Here is a 21,301-nt window from a genome sequence, read left to right on the forward strand (position 1 = left end):
CATCAAGGTGCTTTAAAAAAAATGTTTTAACATTAAAAGTAGGCTCAAAATATATAAAATCGAATGGAAACTGTATAGCAATATATTATTCTGCTGATAAAGTCTGATGGACCAGGTTTATGAATCCCAATATTAGTTTCAAAGATTTAGAAAATGTTGTTTATTTGGAATTTAAGTGACACAATTTTAATGTTCGTCTTGTGGTCTTTTCCACTTTTGTAGCCATGACGTTGACCGTTTTGAGTTTGTATATCCTTTTTATCTTTCATAAAAAGTTAGATGACAATTTCACTCCGTTCACCTCTGTTTCGATCTTGTTTAGATAACAACTTTACAAATAATATACGACGAAGTTGTTTATCATCGAAAGTACGTTCTAAAGTTCCTCTAGTTTATACTTTAACAGTTGATCCATTTTTTATTATATACTTATGACGTACTAAGTACATCCCACCATTGTTCTATTGTCCAATGGTTAGTTATGATTTTGTGTCTCTCATTTTTCTCATGCACTTTGTCCTTATGCTATTTTGTGTTTCCTTGTCTCATCAGTAACTAGTATTTGTTTTAAAGTGATTTAGAAAGTGTTTTACCTATTAAGTCTGTCTTGCTTACAAATTGTTGTCACTATAATGGAATTATGTGCGACTGTCACAGAAAAGAGATAGCAGGAACAGTCAAACTCATAGACCGAAAATAAAATGACAACGCCATTGCTAAAAAAATAGATATGGACACATTTGTTTCACAAACGAAAAAGAAAACCCAAAAATATGCTGTACTATTGTTCAAAACAATCTGATAATATGAAGTATATGTCTGCAGTATGACGATTAATTTGCGGTTTTAATTTGATACAATGTTTTTGTTCGTCGTAATCTAATACTTGTTAAATCATTGCATTTGCTTAGGGAGTACATACTTTCAAGTAATACATCATTTCTATAAAAACTCAATGCGATTTCGGCTGCGATCTGTCTTGTTTAATGATCATGATACTTTTTTACACTGTCATACATTACTTATATGATCCATGATTATTTTGACCATTCTAACAGAAAATAAGATCCAGTAATACCAGTGAACTGCTTCGTTTTACTTCTGTTTAGAATGTTTAAACATTAAAGCTGCTATATCAGGATAACCATATCCGCTAGCTATTTGTTCGGACGATAACAGAAATACTTCCCCATCATTTTTATCTTTTATAGCTTTCGTTGTGTAATCAGCGCCTTTTTCAAGTAATATTTTAACAGTATCTATATGACCTTCATAGCAAGCTACAGCTAAAGGGGATACACCACACAAATTACATGAATCAATGTCTGCCTTTTTGTTCAGTAACAGGTTCACAACGTCTGTGTGATTATTCTTACACGCAATAAATAGTGGAGATATTCCGTCATCTGTGCATTTATTTATGTCTGCCTTGTTGTCCAGTAACAGCTTTACTATTTCAACATGATTTTCCTGGCAAGCAATAAACAACGGGGTTGTTTGATTATCTGTTCCCTTATCTATGACTGCTTTCTTTTCCAGTAACATTTTTACAATATGTATATGATTCTTCAGGCAAGTGATAAAAAGTGGAGATAATTCATTATTTGTACACTTATTTATATTTGCCTTGTTGTCAAGTAACAGCTCTACTACATGTATATTGTTATTTTTACAAGCAATGCACAGTGGAGATATTCCCTCATCTGTGTACTTATTAATGTCTGCCTTGTTGTCCAGTAAGAGCTTTACTATTTCAACATGATTTTTCTGGCAAGCAATAAACAACGGGGTTGTTTGATTATCTGTTCCCTTATCTATGACTGCTTTCATTTCCAGTAACATTTTTACAATATGTATATAATTCTTTTGGCAAGCGATAAAAAGTGGAGATACTTCATTATTTGTACACTTATTTATATCTGCCAAGTTTTCACACAACATCTTTACTATGTAGAAAAAATTATCTTGGCAAGCTAGAAATAATGGAGATGCCCCGTTATCTAAGCACTTATTAATGTCCGCTCCGTTGTCAAGTAACATTTGCACTATATCTATGAATCCTTCTTGACAAGACATAATCAGTGGAGACGTTCCAAAATATCTACATTTATTAATGCATGCCTTGTTATCAAGTAACAGCTTAACTGATTCTTTGTGATTGTTTTGACAAGCAATAAACAAGGGAGATGTTTCATCATTTGCACACTTATTTATGTCTGCCTTGTTGTCCAGTAACATCTTGATTATATTTACAAAATTATTCTTACAAGCAATAAACAGGGGAGATGTTCCAATATCTGTACACTTATTAATGTCTGCGTTGTGGTTCAGTAAAATATCTACTGTATCAACATGGCCGTTATGACAAGCAGCAAACAGGGGTGATGTTCCATTATCTGTAGACTTATTTATGTCTGCATTATGGTTAAGTAAAATATGTAATGTGTCAATATGATTATCTTGACAAGCAGTAAACAAGGGAGATGTTCCGTTATTTGCACACTTATTTATGTCTGCTCCGTCATCAATCAACATCTTTACTATATCTGAATGGTTTTGCATACAAGCAAGAAATAATGGGGATGTTCCATTATTTTTACAATTGTTGATGTCTGCTTTGCTATCCAACATCAGCTGTATTATATCTTTATAACCATTTTCACAAGCAATGCTTAATGCAGATGCTCCTGTATCTATACGCTTATTTGTATCTGCCTTGTGATCCAGTAACAATTTTACTATATCTAAATGATTGTTCTGGCTAGCAATAATCAATGGAGATGTTCCATTATTTGTACACATATTTATATCTGCGTTTTTGTCAAGTAACAACTTTGCTATATCAACGTGGTTATTCTGACAAGCAAATAACAGTGGAAATAGATCTCTGTCTCTATACTTATTAATATCTGCATTGCTATCGAGTAACAATTTAACTATTTTGCTATACCCTTCTTGACAAGATATAGTCAGTGGAGATACTCCTTCATGTCTACATATATTAACGTTTGCTTTATTTTCTAGTAACATCCTAACTACATCCTCATGATTTTTTAAACAAGCAATAAATAAGGCAGATGTACCATCATCTGTACACTTATTTATGTCTGCCTTGTTCTCAAGTAACATATTTACTATAGTTTTATACCCTCCTCTACAAGACGCAATTAGTGGAGATGCACCTGCCACTTGATACTTATTGATGTCGGCATTGTTGTTCAGTAACAACTTCACAATATCCTCATGATTAAACTCACAAGCAATCAGCAGAGGAGATGTTTCTGTAACTGTACATTCATTAATGTCTGCATTGTTGTCCAGTAAAATCTTGACTATATCTAACGATCCATTTTGACAAGCAATGAACAGTGGAGTTACTTCTTCGTTTCCATGCTTATTAATGTGTGCCTTGTTTTCAACTAAAATGTTTACTATATCTATATGTTTTTCTTGACAAGCAACAAACAGTGAAGTTAATCCTGTAGATATAAGCTTATTAATGTCTGCCTTGTGTTCTAGTAACATATTTACTATATCAATATGTCCGTTTTGACAAGCAACATACAGTGGATGTATCCCACCGTCTGCACACTTATTGATGTCTGCATTGTTGTGCAATAATAGCTTTACTATATCTGTGTATCCTTTTTCGCATGCCCTAATCAGTGGAGATTCTCCTGTCGTTATAACTTTATTTACATCTGCCTTGTGTTCCAGTAATAACTTTACAATACCTATGTGTCCGTTCTGACAAGCAAGATAAAGTGGACACATTTTACCTTCTGAGCACGTATTAGTGTCTGCCTTGTTGTTAAGTAAAATAGTAGCTATTTCAATATGCCCCTCTTGAGATGCTGCATGTAAAGGACTAACACCATCGTATGTACAGAGGTTCACATCAACATCATGATATATACACCATTCAGTGAAATGAATATCACCGTTAAAGCTACAATACAACAAAACTGTACCTTTGAAATCGATATCATAGGTTTGTGCTAATTGTCGCTGGAATGCATTATGAAATGCATTCACACAACGAAGCAGAAGTTGTTGGAACTTTGGTATGATCATATTCTTGTTATTGAACACATGAAAAACTCTGCCATCCAACCAATCAGCAATCATTCTTTCAATGTAAATTTTATGATATTTAGGTGGAACAATAGTGATAAAGTTGTCGTTGCCCATGTCGTCTCTCTTTTCAAATAAAAATCTTTCCATAATTAACTGTCTATGTGCATTCTTGATAACACACTCTATCATCTTTTTTCCAAAATAGTAGGACAAAAAATCAAATAGTTTATCATGTATTGTTCTGTATACACCTTGTTCTTTCTTGATAAATGTATGTTCAAGTGAATTAAGTTCATCAAGAAATAATAACCTCGATGTTCCTTTATTTAGTCTGCATGCCTCGCATACGTTCTCTATACTATTTTGCATAGCTGTATTTATCTCGTCTGTTAATACACGCTCTACCAAAAAGTTGTTAGACATTACACATAATGCCAAGGCACAGTATTTACTTAAAAGTCCGTTTTTCCTCAATTGTTCTAGTTCTGCTTCATATACTAAAAATGGGTTTTTGAAGAAATCCTTAATATCAATTTCAGGATTATCATGATACAATGTGCACAAAAGTGGAAAGCAATCATGTATATCACAATATTTGATAATTTCCGATGCCTGTGATTCAAGATATAATTCTGCTATTAATGTTTTTTCTGATTGTGACAGGCACAACTCATCTGATAACAAGTTACAAACTTTTGTTCTAAAAAGTTTTAAGTAATCAAATTTTTCATCTTTGAACACTTGTAATCGACAGGCTTCAATAATTTTTGTTAGTTTATTTTTAATGATTTCTTCAACAAGTTTGATTACCGGTTCCCAGTTGTTAAGGTCAGACTGGTTAATAGAATATGTTCCACAAAAGTCATCCACAACAAATAATGTCTTCTGATCGGGGTTGTTAAATTTAATTATATCATGTGGATTGGTTACCAATAGTACATCATACCCTTCATTCTTCATTTTCAAAGCAACATGTTGGAGAGTTGCTGTCTTTCCTACACCAGAACTAGCAGTGATAGTAACGCAATTATTTTCATGAACACATTCTAGAACATATTTTGCTGCTCTGGTCTCTATAAAATTAACGTCATTCGTTTTCCACTGTTCTAATATCTGATTGTAGTTTACTAGAATATAAAAAAAAGTCACAAATGTATAAATGATCAATTGAGATAAAATTAAAGGAGTAGGTCCGGTAAGACCCCTTTTTGGCCCCAAAATATAGCCGTTTTACAAAATTGTTAAAATGTAAACTTTTAGTTATTAATTAGATAGTAAAATGGTTCTGCTACATTAATATGGGCTGTTTTTGACAATACAATGCACATATATTGGGTACTAGCACCATTAAGTCATGCTAAATTTCTGAAATCTTAACAATTCCAGCATTTTACTTAAATTTTAGACGGTTTCCGTGTAAAACGAAAGTGGCCGCATTCGTGTTTATCCAAAATATTGAAACGGAAGTTGTATTTGATGATAATACATAACATATTAAAAAATTAAGGATGAACACGGATGCGGCCACTTTCGTTTTTGACAAAAAATCATCTGAAAAGTGACATTTTTTGGCATATTTGGTAGATTTTTCATATTTGAGCTTGAATCGGATCCTTTTTAATGACTAAATAAGTTAAAATCTTTCACATACATTAATTAAATCATACGAAATAGAAACTTTAGTGTTTAAAAAGTGGTCAAAATCTTTCTTCAGATGAAACTGAAATTTGAGGCCAAAATCGGTCCTTACCGGACGTACTCTTGTGTTTTATCGAAATGAATAATATTTAACATTATTGAAGAGACGCGTATGGTGCAGTACAAATAATATGTTTTTTTCGTAAGAAATAAGCACCACAAAAAAAAATCACAAAAAGTGACGATCTGACTTCTCGTTATATACACAAATAAAAAATCAGATGCAGATACATACTATGCTCGATTAAGGTTTAACGAAAAATAATTTTTAAATGATTAATGTAGCTTTTAGGACATCTGATGATATTTCATTAGGTTATCCTCACATGAAATTGGCAAATTAAGCATTTTGACTTATTATGGCTGAATACACGATCCATATTTCAATTCCGTAGATTCAAAAAAATTATCAAAGGTACAAATATTATAATTTAATACACAAGACGCGCGTTTTGTCTACATAAGACTCATCAGAGAAACTCATATTTAAATAGTTACAAAATATAATAGAAAAATGTCAGCCATTGGATGTCGAAGGCATTAAGATCTTATATGTTGTTGGTCCTTTTTGGTCCTTACTGTTTTGGACATTGACGATGACTGCCGTATTAATAACATTATAAAAGATGCACCCAAATTGCTGGTGCTGCTCGTTTGGATACGACAGGTTCCCTTATTTAGTTTATCAAGAGGCTCTGTTACCTCCATCGTCAACTTTAAATCATTATGCCTGATTTTCTTTCCAAAAACATTTTTCAAATGTAGTTTCGAAGGCAATTTTTATATGAAGCTTGTTTGCTATCCATTGTAAAACAGATTTTTTTTCAAACCATCTGCGTTATAACTCTTCAAAAAATAATATGAAAGTATTAGATGTAGTGACCTTCTGATTAAGAGAGGTCGTAATGAATTATAACATGGCGAGTGGTCTTGGTTAAGGCTCAGTGTCGAATGTTTCACTTTGCCTATAATGGTTTATTAAAAATAATTGTGACTTAGACGGGAATTTATTTCATTGCCACATATACTACAATTTAATATATCTATATTTAATGGAGGTTTACGTCAAGAGATAGATATTCATAAGAAACTACTTGGTTTATGAACTAAGCCAACATGAACACTGTGTCTAAACCATACCGGCAAAATTTGTTCGGACTCGAAAGTATCTAACATCCAGCACATTGACGGAACATTAATAGACAGAAGAGAGCTTTGTTTCTCCTTATTTTCTTATTTTTTTTATGATATCGAAGAATATATATACATATACAACTATTTTCTATTGTGATATGCAATATTTTCTACAACCGTTCTATATTAATGGAGAAATAAGTAAAAATACACGTCAAAATGACGAATTGAGAGCGAACCTTGCCTAGAAATTGTTTAATTTCTCGTTAAATTGTTCACATTGTACGGGTAGAAAGGTACGGGAAGATAGATACTGACACGGAAATTGCAAAATTTGTTTTTATGAACATCTCAATACTTGTATTTCTTCTTTTTTTTAACACTCTAATTGATTCTTTATTGCGCATATTGCTGTTTAACAATTAAATGATTAAACTTGGTGTACAGCATTTCATCAAGTTTCCCTGTTAGATTACAACTGAATACCCAGGGATAATATTCAGTAAAATTAACTAATAAATTACATTGTTTTAATTCACACATTAAACTATCATTATATTTGTTACAATAGTCTTTTCTACATCACTTAAACTATCTTCAGATATATTCATATAAAAAATATCTACACACAATAATTGTTTTACGGAATTTGATCATTCATCCGGAATGACATTTTAGGTTCTTTTATTATTTAATCAAAGATAAATTGCGGTCAAGTGACCTCACACGACTTTTTTTATCCTCGTGTTTGGACAATATTTTTTGAAGTGTTTCGTGAATTTGGATTATTAATTTCGACGCGGTTTTAAAAGCTTGGAATACTATTGCGTAAAGGTAAGTTGGAGTGTAAATATATTTTTGACAGATGCACTTTCAATCCTTATTAAGTTTGTTATTGATTTGACCTAGATAAGTATCGTGTCGTGACCTTTAGTTTACCTGTCTAAGTTTGTAAACAATACACACATATTTAGTGTACACGTGTCGAAGTACCTATATATTGACAAAGACACACACACCTACACACTAATATATCTGGTTTATCCACATTATCATTCATACATTTTAGTAATAATTACTGTACACACAAACTTCTGCGCTTACAGTCGATTCTTGATCTTTGCCACATGATAAATTTTACAAACAAATTTCTTTCCATACCTTTCACACATACTCACACCTTAGGCATAGCACTTACAGATAATTACTTGCATAGTACATTTATAATAAAGGAAGAAAAAAAACACATGCAATCACACATAATCTAGATCTATAACATCTTTTTTTTTCTATACATGTACAATGTAGCTTAAGTTAACTATAAAATGACTTCATTTTTATACTTCAAAATATTCAACACCTTTGTAAATAAACTACTGATCTCTGTATTGGTCATACTATATAATTCTACAGTATTTTCTACCTCATATTCCAAAATTTTTAAAGTGTCTACTGCTTTGGTTTTTTTATTGGAAACATAATATGATTTATAGACTGAAAAGAACATTAAGCTAAGCAAATGATTTAGCGCATAATATACATTGTCATGAATTTTGTATCCTATAACCAACGAATGAAGACTTATCACATGTTCGCCTATGAAGACTTTTTTAAGTAAAACTTTCATTGATTTCCAGAATGTTTTATGATATGAACATGTAATGAGAACATGATTATAATTATCTATTTCATTGCAATATGAACACAAATTGTTTTGTGAAATTTTCCACTGAAAAAGCAACACCTCATTTGGCAAAATAAAGTGCATTAATTTCCACCTAAACATTTTTATTTTATTATCTTTAAGATATTCAAAACTAAATTTATTAGAGTCTTTAAATTCATTTATTAGTCTCCCTTTGCTTAAGACTCTTTCCCATTTGAAAAATCCTACTGGTATTTCTGTTTTTGACACACTTAATACTAAGTTGTATATGTTTTAGCATTAATAGTTAGAACATCATTACAATCTCTAAGTTTAGTTTTTGTTCGGTTGATATGGACCTTTGTTTTGATTGATTCTTCTGATTTAAATTTGTCCGTCCATTGCTTTGGTATGGACTTTTTTAGTTTTGAGAATTCAGAAATCCAATTCCTTTTATTTCTTAATTTTGAAATAATTATTTCTTCTGATATATTTCCTCTTTTATCTATTATGTCGTTTATATATAGTATGTAACTATCAATCCAGTTATCAAAGAACATACATTTTCCTTGAAATTTTATGAATTTGTTTCCCCATATAACTTGTTTTCTGATTTCTAAATAATTATTGATTTGATCATGATGATTGTTTTCACAATTATTTACATTTATCCATGTTTTTATCATCTCTTGATAGAAGGTTGGTGTACTGTTCCATATGTTTTTATCTAGCAATTTTGTGTTATTCACATTCATCTTAAAAATAAGAAGGTTTTTTCCAAATTTATTAAGGTATAGTTTTGATAATACAGACCAATTTGCACTTTCTGATTCTAATATTTTTATAATTCATTTTAAATGTATAGATTTTATATAGGATTCTATATCAATCATTTTTAACCCCCCTTCTGCGAAGTTTTTTGTTATTATTGACCTTTTTATTTTATCTTTTCCTCCGTTCCAAATGAATTTATATAAGATTTTATTTATATTTTGTAGATTTTCTTTAGTAATGACACTGTTAGTCGCAATGTAGGTTATATTTGGTAGAAGAAGAGCTTTTACTACTAATATTTTTCCAAGTATTGTTAACTTTCTTTTTGCCCATCTTTCTACAAGTTTCGTTAATGTGTCCAACACTTTTTCAATATTTAATGTTTGACACTCTTTTTTGTCATACCCAAAATATATTCCAAGGCTTTTGATTGGTTTGTCGGTCCAATTTATATTTTCATATTTATCTTTTGAACTTTTTAGTCGTCCTAACCATACCCCTTCAGTTTTATTTCTATTTAGCTTAAGCCCTGAAAAACTTCCAAATGTTTCAATAATACTGAGAGCTAAACTTATTTCTTTCCTTGACTGAAGAAAAAGTGTTGTATCATCAGCTAATTGACAAATTTTTAAATTACAAGATTTTCCATCTAATGTAATTTTTATACCTTTAAAATCTTTATTACTTCTAAGTCTTATTGCCATTAATTCTACTGTTATAACAAAAAGTAAAGCTGAAATCGGACACCCTTGTCGTATCCCTCGAAATATTTTAAACGGACCTGAGACCCACCCGTTATTTAAGATACATCCCTTAATGTCGTTATACATAGTTTCCACCCATCTGATAAAGCTACTTTTAAATCCAAACCGTTTCAGTGTTTCCGTCATAAAAGTCCATTCTAGTGAGTCAAAAGCTTTACTAAAATCTAAGAAAAGGATTGCTCCTTCTATATTAAATTTCTCAGAATAATCTATTATATCTTGAATTTGTCTGATGTTAAAACCAATATATCTATTTTTAACATATCCTGTTTGATCTAGACTAATAATCGATGGTAGTGCTTTTTTTAAGTCTCTGAGCTAACACATAAGCTAATAGTTTAGTATCAATGTTTAATAAAGTTATGGGACGATAATTATCTAATGAAAGAGGATCATTTTTTTTTTAAATTAGTGAAATTGCACCTTTCTTTTGTGAGTTTGTAAGTTCTTTTTTTTCATCATTATAATGAAATACTTTGACAACAATATGTTTAAGGCTTGTCCAAAATTGCCTATAAAATTCCACTGTCAGTCCATCAAGACCAGGGGATTTATTAAGCTTCATTTTAAAAAATTGCATCAGTGCATTCAATTTCTGTTACTTTCCCTTCACATTGATCACTATCGGAATTTTTAAGCTTTTTTGTTAATTTTGTTTCATTAATATATGTTTTAACTTCATTTTCACAAGGATTAGTAGACACATAAAGTTTTTTGTAATATTTCACTTGTAGATTTAGAATTTTATCTTGATCAGTTGTTGGAATCCCATTTTCATCATAAAGTTCAGTTATAATCTTTTTTGTTTGACGACTTTTTTCTAGTCCCAAAAAGTATGCACTATTTGTTTCCCCTTCTTCGAACCACTTAACCCTTGATCTTATTTTTTGTCCTTTAATTTTGTCTTTATATAAACAATCTAGATCATTTTCCAAATTCTCAATTTCTTTTTGTAATATATGATTAACAATTGTACCATTATTTGCTTTATTATTGAGATCATTTAGTTGATTTTCTAGGATATTTATTTTATCTTTTTTAAATTTGGCTTTTCTTTTACAATAGTCTAAACTTGCATCTCTTAACTCTATTTTCAAATTATCCCATAGTATCCCTAAATCATCACAGTTAATGGATTCGTTTTCATATCTGTTTATTAATTTGTTTATTTCATTTACATAATCATCATTATTTAAAACACTGGAGTTTAATTTCCAGTAGCCACGCCCCTTATTTCCTCTTTCAGTATTAATTTTCAAAGATACTGCATTATGGTCAGTTATTTTCTGTACTAAAGGTCTTATATCACAGCTTTTACAATTTTTTTGTACTTCTTTTGAAATCAGAAAGTAATCAATTCTGGTGGCTTCTGATCTATCTTTTCTACACCACGTGAATTGCCTTAGATTTTTATTTCTACTTCTCCAAATGTCTATCAATTTACATGATTTTATAAGCCCTTTTAAACCTGTTACTGGTTTATCAAATTTTTTAGAGGATTTAGTTTTATTTTTTGTATCAATTAATGACCAGATGTCGTTAAAATCTCCCCCAAGAATTGTTTGACCTAATCCATATTTATTTATATTTGATTTAACTGTTTTGAAAAAACTATTTCTTTCTCTTGATCTATTTGGAGCATAGATATTTACTAGCGTGTAAATGTTTTCATTTATTTCAATATTAATTAAAATAAATCTGCCATCAGAATCTTTATGCTCATCAATAATTTTAAAATTAATTCTATCTTTTATCCATATTGCTACTCCACGTGAATTACTGGTACCATCACTTCTGAAAATGTTTTTACCAAGTTCTTTAAACAAAGTATCCTCCATTTGTTTAGTAAAATGAGTTTCCTGTATAAAAGTTATATCACATTTTTGTTGATTTGCCCAACTTACTATTTTATTTATTTTTTCAGGTTGCTGTAGGCCATTAGCATTGACCGTACAGATGTGCTAATAGTTTTTCATGGTGGTTTATAGTTGGATATTTTAAATTTCATACAATAGCATGGTGAGTTATCTTTCTTACCATTAATAATGAGGCAATTGGTATTGATTTTATTAATTATTATTTTGTTATTTCTTTTGACTGACTTAAAACTAAATTCTTTTAGTCTTGTTTCTTTCCGAGAAGAATTATTTATAGGACAGTTTACATACTGATATAACATTTGTTTTACCTGAGAAAAACCGTTATACGCCTCACTAATTACGATTGTTTTTTCAGATCGTGGGTATTTAAACGATGAATTTCAGTCTGTGTTTGTTTTTTTCTCAAATAATACCGCTTTGTTTACTGTCTCTATGTTTATAGTCGGTGTATTCCTAAACAATATTTTTAGCAGTTTATTTTCCCGTACCGTAAAATGTATTATGTTATCGATCTTTTCCATAATTAGCATTGATAACCTATTCTCAAGATGATTATATTCGTCAAGCATATGATGTTTGTTTTGCAATAGTTTTAGACTTTCGCTGTCCAGGTGCTCTCTACTTTTAGTTGTATACGTTCTATAGTTTGACCTTAACGTTAAAGTATTTATAGAATTTATGGTCAATGTTAATTTCATCCGTTTTTGATGGGGACGTTTCAAGATGGATTAATATGTTTTCTGGATCAGGATATTTAGTAGCAGCTGGTAACTACTTTAATTTAATATTATAGTAACCCGACATAAATATTATCATGCACATATCTAGATTCTCTAGTACACAATTAAAAAAAAATCCACTTTATTAAATACACATACATTAATGTATTTTTTATTTTTATTTGTCTTTTTCTTTTTCAGGATAAAACTTTCATGAAGAACAGACCATTTATAATCTTCATTATTGGAATTGATTAGACTATCTGTCAGTCTGAATATTTTAAGTGGACAACCTTCATCAGCTGTGTCACATAACAACAAACATTTTGAGACATATCTCGAATAATATATACAGTTAAAAATAAATGAAATCAGTGCTATACATACTGTTTTGTGAAAAATATGATTGACAAAATGCATTTTTTTAAGTTTTTTTTATAATTTAAAATAAAAGAGTTCTATAGTCTTATATTTTGTATTTTGATTTAATAACAGATATAAAATTAGCGCCTCTTTTTTGGCTTCTTAGCAGCCTCATCTCGTGTTGCGTCATGCAGATTATTTGTTGGGGTTACTGGCGATTTTCAATGTTCTTTGTATTTCTGAGTATGAAACGAAAGAAATGGGTCATGTCAAAATGGAACTGGCCGGTGTTTTCAATGTGTACCACCCGGTTTGGTCATAGATTTCATAATGCATAACCCGGTTTGGTCGAATAAAAAAAATCATAATCGCATAATAGATAATGTAACTCTAGTGCTATAAAAGGAGTTTTGTGACCGGGTCCTTGGAAAACAAGTTCTTTCACAGGACAACGGCTTATTATTTATATGATAAGTCTCAGATTCAAATAAATAATAAGCAAACACTAGAATTCCTACTCTGACAACACAAATAATTTTAATTTTAATTTTACTTCGCATTCAAAATTTTTTAACAGTAGAATAGATAGAAAATAGGTTATAACGCAAATTTAGGTTAAAGCTCTCAAATATGCGTTTTCTATATGAATTATGGAAAATATGTTTCAACTAGAAATAAGAGTTAAACTTTACGGTCTTAAACAATCGAAACACACGATTAATATGTGATTTTCTCGTACATGAAGGATGAACAACTTTATAAGTAATCTAATCATTCTATGTATGTAATCTTTTCTATGATCGTTAAAAATAAATCTTCTAAAGGTTACACATTGATGATAAGACAAATGTATATACGCATGCATAATCGACATCGAAAATGAATGTGTATAGGAAGAACAGGATTACAACTACCATGCATCAAAGGTGGGGTCGAGGGAAGGGGGGGGGGGGGGGGGGGGGTCAATCTATACATCTTTTAGATTCGCTACTTATCTTATAAAGTGTATACCGAATTAAAATATTGTAAAAAATAAGAAAACAGGGACACCCGCGAATTCGGATTATGTGAGTTTGATTATGTTTATTATGAACATTCTCATTGATATTTTTAAAAAAGCGACACTGAAAGATTCAAATTCATAGTGTTTTGAACTATTTGAATCAATCTGCAGATAAAAGTTAGAAGGTTTGACTGTAACACATACAAGTATGGAACACAGATCTAACGATTTCCACCCCCCCCCCCCCCCCCCCCCCCCACCCTTATTTGCCATATCTTCATTGCCCTTGCGCTTGACCTCATTTCTATATTATTTTTCTTTCGGCCACAGACCTTCATCATACATTGAATTGCGACCGATTAAGCATTTATGACATGTCAGTGCGTACATTTAAATTTATTTAATATGTCTTCTTTTTACTATTGAAAAAACACCTCAAGTGAAGTTGTTTGCTATGTCCGATCCGGTTCGTGAAATTTGAAATTTTCAGTTGTTACACTTTTTTTTTAATTCAAGAACGGTGTAATTTTGTTTGGAATTCTTGATTGTTTTTAGCTCACTTGACCCAACAGGAAAAGTGGATTTTTTGTCATCACTTGGCACCATTGACCGTCGTTCATTATCATGGCTTTCAATACATTTTTTTACAAAATGTTCACATAAAAAATTACTAGGATGCATTTAACAAACCTTATTTAAAATCCTATGTCTTTTTTAATTAAAATTAGGGTATCTAGTTTTGAAAAGTTTACTGTGACCCCGCTTGTCAATCAATATGGCCTTCCTTCATGGCGCAAAGAAATAAACAAAGGAGGGCATGCAAGTGCATGATGTCAATTATGTAAAAACAGCTGTAGACATAGACATTTCTAAAGGGCCAGCAGGTGATTATCTTCAAAATGTCGAGCTCTACCATTTGTCCATTTACTATAAAATTCTCAAATACGTTTTTAAAGGAGTTATTGCATTGCCCTTAAAGACGAATTTGAACTTTCTTTTATAAATTTCTATCTATTATTTTCAAACATAGATATATAAAAGTCATATAGCAAAAATGACTTAGGAAGTCAAGAAGATATACAAATAAATCGACTGGGCCGATATCCTAATAAAACTTATTGACCTTTAATTAAGAGTTTTTTCTCCATTTCATTGCGTTTTTACACGCCCGTCACAATTTTGACAGGACGTATTATTGTATACATCCGTCTGTCCGTCCGTCTGTCCTTCCTTCCATTCGTCCGTTCCTCCATGTATCAGTCATTCTGTCCGTCATTCTATCTATCCGTGTATCCTTCTGTCCAGCGTAAACATGTAGCACCGTAATTTGAGAACAGCTTATCTAGTTTTCATGAAACTTAACAAAGTTATTCCTTGAAATGGTCAAACGATCTGTAAACCTTTCAGTGAAAATCAAAATAAATCGTTTTGAGTTACAGAACTTTGTAAGTAAATCAGGAGTGTGTTTTGTTAACATGTCACGCCATATCTCAAAACGATTTATCATTATTTCATCAAACTTTACACACTTCTTAAAAATATAAATGTAAAATTCTGCATACTATTTAATGATGATTTGAATTTTTTTATTAAGCGTTATTTAGGGTTTTTTTTGTTAAAAAAAAAAGGGGGGTCACATACGGCGATGCATCTCAAAACCTATAAAAAAAATATTATAATGTTAATGTTAAAAAAACCAATTAGATATCAGTGTTTGCTATTGAGTATTTATATTCCATTTAAAATTAGTTTGAAGATCAGTGAAACAACGGATACGCCTTTCATTAGGAACATGTGTAGTACTATAATTTTCTATGTAAATAAATGTTAACACGCCAAGTTTACTTTATAATAAATATATCTTTAAATTCTTTCGAAAGACAATGTTCAGATCCGTCTTAACGTTGCTTTTCATAAATTGTTGGTTAAAAAATATATAAAAAAACGGGTGACATATATATATAGACGAAACTGGGTGATTGTGTAGAAACAACAATGACGAAACCGGTGTATTTTACTTTGACATGACCCATTTCTTTCGTTCCATTCACAGATATACAAGTATTGAGATGCTCATAATGACTAGTTTTGCAATCTCCGTGTCAACGTCTATCTTCCCGTACATTTCTTTCCGTACAATGTGAACACTTTAATGATAAATTAAACAAATTCGAGACAAGGTTCACTCAATTCGTAATTTTGATGTGCATTTTTACTTATTACTCCGTAAATATTGAACGGTTGTAGAAAATATTGCATATCACAATAGAAAATAGTTGTATATGTATATATATTCTTCGATATCATAAACAAAATAAGAATATAAGAAGAAACCTATCTGTCTTCTGTCTATTGATGTTCCGTCATTGTCATTAGATACCATCGAGTCCGATCAAATATTGCCGGTGTGGTTAAGACACAGTGATGAATGTTAATCGACAAATAAAACGTGACACACTTCAAAACAATAGACGTAAGAAAAGGAAATGAAAACTTCATTTATATTCATTTGCATAGATGACGTTTTTATTTCAAGATCTAATCAGATATAGACTTCATCTTGCCTATCTACCTTTAATGGTTAATTGCAGTAAATGTTGATAAAGAGATCAGCGGTACATTTATACCCGAGAAGAGTGTTTAAAAAGGCATAGAATAGCAAGAGTAAAAGGTATACGATACACGTTGACAAAAGTGAGTATTGCGACTTCTAAGGAAATTTTGACTCAACATTGTTGTATTTTCTTACATCTTATGTTCCAATGTACCGTTGAATTGTCTAGTTGCTTTGTTCTCAGCTCTTTACATTCGTCCTCCATATTTTGGCCACCAAGTCTTTTCACAGCCTATGATATTGGAAAGAAATGATAGTTTGTCTTTGACAGACAATATGAATGCAATAAATACAGGATAATAACGGACATGCGATATGTTTTTGTCCTCAACTGAAATGTGTTTATTTTCTAAATTCAAAATGTTTTGTTGTACATTATTCAAGATAGACTTCTGTCAACTTTTCTAATTTTTGATATATCAGTTTTTTACACAGACTGTTTTGCTGACTTTCTTTTTGCTGTAACACTGTCCATTTTTGTTCGTTCGAACTGAACTGACCGAAATGTCTCGAGTTACAAAATGTAGAGGAGTTTTCTAAACATTTATGACCAAGGGACTCTCACTATTGTAAATAAATATACTTCTTTTATTTATTATTATTATTTCAAATCTCGATAAACTAGGAGGTAATATCAAAGGTAAAAAAGGGTCTTGATATTCTGGTATTGATATTCTAAACAGAGATTCAGTGCTACGTCATTGGGTCATAAGGTCAATTTGAAGAACCGTTATATGCCGATAATATTTGATTTCTATGTTCACAGTGTTACATCACAAGCCTACTTTCATCGAAATGAAGACAAAAATAAGTATCATAGGTCATGTCACTAAGGACTTGATTGAATATCAATGCATGTACTGTAATATTACAGCACACCCCAGATGAGACCATAAAAGTTTGAAATATCTGTCATATTTGATTTTTGCAAATTAATATAAAAATAGATAAGGCTGTAAGTTTTTTGTATTAATTTTTTATTTTAAGTCGGGGCTTTTATTATCGAGCAGTATATGTTTTTCTAATGTTAAAGAGCGAAATGTTTTTTTTAATATTTGCTTCATTATACAAAGTGGATAGTTCTCCCGTTGCGAGTTATACCGTATCTCGTTATCTGTCTAATCACTATGACATAAATAGATTCTTACACTGCAACAAGTGTATTACGATATTTCTCCACTCGAGACAGTTAAATTTTATTATTTAAAGCGCGAGGCTTGCCGAGCCCTTTAAATAATAAAATTTAACTGTCGAGAGTGGAGAAATATCGTAATACACGAGTTATAGTGTCGGAATCTGTTTCTCTAATGCTTTTCATCGTTCTTTTTCAAAGATTTTCAGAAAATTGTGCTCTTTATATGCGACGTCATCAGGCAAGGTCGTCTTTTTTCATAACGTCACAATAGAAAAATTGAGAAGAAAACAAAACATTTCGACGTCTTAATCAAATTTCGACTAATCATTTGCCGAGAACAGATTTTTCACTAGTGAGGAGAACTTTTTTTCTCACACCGGTCAGGAAATGTGAAAATAGCACAAAAATTAGAGAAATAAAGAACACAAATTATGTAAAGTAACATTTTCTTGGCAGGCACATATAGACTTGATTGATAGTCTACCATATAGATGGATATAACTTAATTTCAAAACATAAATGAAACAATGTGTGAACCACGGTTCAACGAGATGATGTCTCTAATTGAAACTCACAAAGTAAAACACCGCCCAGTTAACTGTCCTTAAATGGATGTTTGACTGACAACTTATTTGAACAAATTGGAAAGTTTACAAAAATACACTTTTTACTTAGTCACAACTAAGTTTATAGTAATAAATGGCAATAATCGATGAATATGTCCCTTGTTCTACTCTCAAAATACGGTGCACAATTTCAATGTTATTTGCAATCAAAAAATGTCCGTCGTTCACAATGTTCATAACGAATTATTTCATGTTTATGTCATCATAATCTACTAATAAGTTCAAATATAATGTTCTCACCCCGCTGATATCATCCCAAGCAGTACAAAATGACACATTATTTATCTTTCCATCTTCAAAATCGCCATTATGGGCTAGCTGGTTTCTGTAATACTTGATTCTTGCTACGTCAGCTGTTGGTGTTATATCAGTTCTCGGTGGTAACTGGTCATATCCACCGGTAGGTTGAGAAAGATTTGTCAGGTTCCGGAGTAATACTACCATTAAAGTTATATCAAAAGTCTCAGAACCTGTGAATGCAATGCATGACTACAATTTTTTTTATGTTCAACATAAACACGTTTCCGTATATCTTAGTATTTCAGTTGATGAATTTGAGAATATTGATGAAAACCATTTATAAATTGATTTTAAATGATGACACACAACATGATGAAGTAAAATGAATAAATTAAATATGTTATACTATACTTATTTTTTTTTCGCGGGTACTTATTTTTGCGAATTGTGTTTTTTAAGCACGTTCACGGGTATTTATTTTAGCGATTTTATAATTTTTGCCTTTCACTTGAAAGATTTGATTTGAATTCGCGTGAATTTTTTTCGCGATAATAAACCAACCGCAAAAATCTTGAAAATTAGTACAATTACAGTATTCAAAAGAATAATATTTTTTTTAAAGAGATATAAATAAAAGGAGATTTGAGGTAGACGTCAATGACAGCAATTTAAAGATGTACAGTGTACATGCATATATTCTTTTATTAATTTCAGAATTATGAAATATGAAAATAAAACTATGATAAACATTGGTAAAGTATATTTACCTACCATTACATGGAAACAGTAATTTCCATTGAGCTGCAGTAATGATACGTTTTGATTTCAAGTCTTTCAATTTTGTATATTCACTTCTTTTAATAGAGGCATTTAAGCAAGAAGGATGAAATTCTTTATCAAATAGTGCACGTACAGCCCTCGGTGAAATTCCATTCAACAACAGTTGCATTCTCAAAAAATTTTCTTCTTCCTGTGAAACATGTGTAGTTGCCATCGTGTTATTTAACAGCTCTTGGGCTGATTCTAATCTGTCGTGTTGTCTGCTAATACCAGGTTTTCACGTTTCCTACATCAGGTAATGATTGTTTCGTCTCTTTTGTTGTTTTAATTTCCAGCATACAATGATGCGTTAACTTAATAACTTGGTAAGAAGTCCGACTATACACTGCTCAACAGACCGGTATTTCGAGTTGTCCAGTGATATAAAATGTGAAATGATTTTTCCTCCTTGTCTCGAAAGTCTTATTGTTGAACTTCTTGAAATTTAGGATTCCAGCTGCTAGCTGTCTGTAAATTGAAAAAAAGGTATTTTTTTAACTGTTACCTTTGGCTTTCTGCCATTTAAACACTTACAAATTCACTAAATGACATACAATCACTATATCATCATGAATTTGTACATCAAAATGTATATAGACAACCCTTAATATTCAATAGTAAATTTCATACTAAATGTTTTGACAGCAGATAGGAAAAAAGATAACTTTATATTACTTTTAGACGCAAGTTTGCATCGAAATTTTAGGTGAAATTTCAAATTTTGTTATCAATTCATTGATCCTAGGAATTTGAACAGACAGATTTTTTAAAGGTATTTGACCGACATAACATCGACCCAGTGAGTAAGCACATCATAATATATAATGGCAAACGTGGAACTTAAAGTTATGAGAAAGCAATAGAAATAAGCAACCGAGATGACAGATAATCGCAAATGATTCATTTTCTTTCATCAGAACAAAACTGCAGTAGAGTGCAGGATTTGGTTTATTATTTTGGAATGGGTTTAACTAAGAATAAAAAAAAAACAGCTGGTGTAAGACATCATTTCAGCTTAAGACAATTTTAGAAGTGACAATACAATGTAATCATATCATGGAGCTTAAATTAATATATATTATCATACTAAAAGATGTTTCTCACTCAGAATTGTATCTTTAATCTAAATATCATTAGATTTTTGGTATGATTTGTCTAAATATAAGCAATCCTTTGCTTTGTCAAATACCATAAGGTAGCAATACACAGTTAACAAAAACAATTAAAATTGACACTCTTAATTTTTTAAAACCCTGTACTATACATAAGGCTTAATATTTATGGTATGCATGTATATATCTGTAACACTCAGAAACGTGTCCTTCCCCCCAAACGTGTCCGATTCCCCCAAACATGTCTAGTTGAAAACTACGCCAAAGCGTGTCATTTGTATAAACGCCCAAACGTGTCCATTTCTCAACTAACCCCCAAACGTGTCCAATCCCCAAAACTTGTCCATATCAAGCGTTATTTGGTGATTGCTGTTTCATTAACGTATACTTATTTTACCATTTAATTAAAAATATACATATCGCACGTAACGTTAGTACTTTATCAAACCGTAAGAATTAAACTGGGTTAAAGTGGGGGCGTCATTTCGGCCATATCGTATGTAAATTGTAAGCAAACATGTTGAGTTAAACTGTACAGTTAACGGATCAAAGTGTCCCTTTCTCTGCGCGTTAAAACTTTAATATTCTCTCTAATTATGCATGAAATATTGACAACTGGACAATTCGCAACAGTTTAAAGTTATTTATTCAGTAGAACTGAAAAAACATTAAAACTTCTATGTTTTCTCTAATTTGCA

At 31.0% G+C, this 21,301-nt stretch overlaps 1 protein-coding gene across 1 annotated transcript; it reads right to left on the reverse strand.

Moving 5' to 3' along the window:
* Window positions 1-1,095: 1,095 nt before the first annotated feature.
* On the reverse strand, window positions 1,096-19,952 carry LOC134692525 (serine/threonine-protein phosphatase 6 regulatory ankyrin repeat subunit B-like). The gene is made up of 4 exons (XM_063552982.1): window positions 19,444-19,952; window positions 18,673-18,902; window positions 16,807-16,903; window positions 1,096-5,204 (listed from the first exon to the last, which is right to left on the reverse strand). Exons 1-4 carry the CDS (start codon window positions 19,664-19,666, stop codon window positions 1,096-1,098), a joined length of 4,659 nt encoding a protein of 1,552 aa, XP_063409052.1. The 5' UTR covers window positions 19,667-19,952.
* Between the last annotated feature and the right edge of the window lie 1,349 nt (window positions 19,953-21,301).

This window comes from Mytilus trossulus, chromosome 12, assembly GCF_036588685.1.
Source record: "Mytilus trossulus isolate FHL-02 chromosome 12, PNRI_Mtr1.1.1.hap1, whole genome shotgun sequence".
Taxonomy (NCBI): Eukaryota; Metazoa; Mollusca; class Bivalvia; order Mytilida; family Mytilidae; genus Mytilus; species Mytilus trossulus.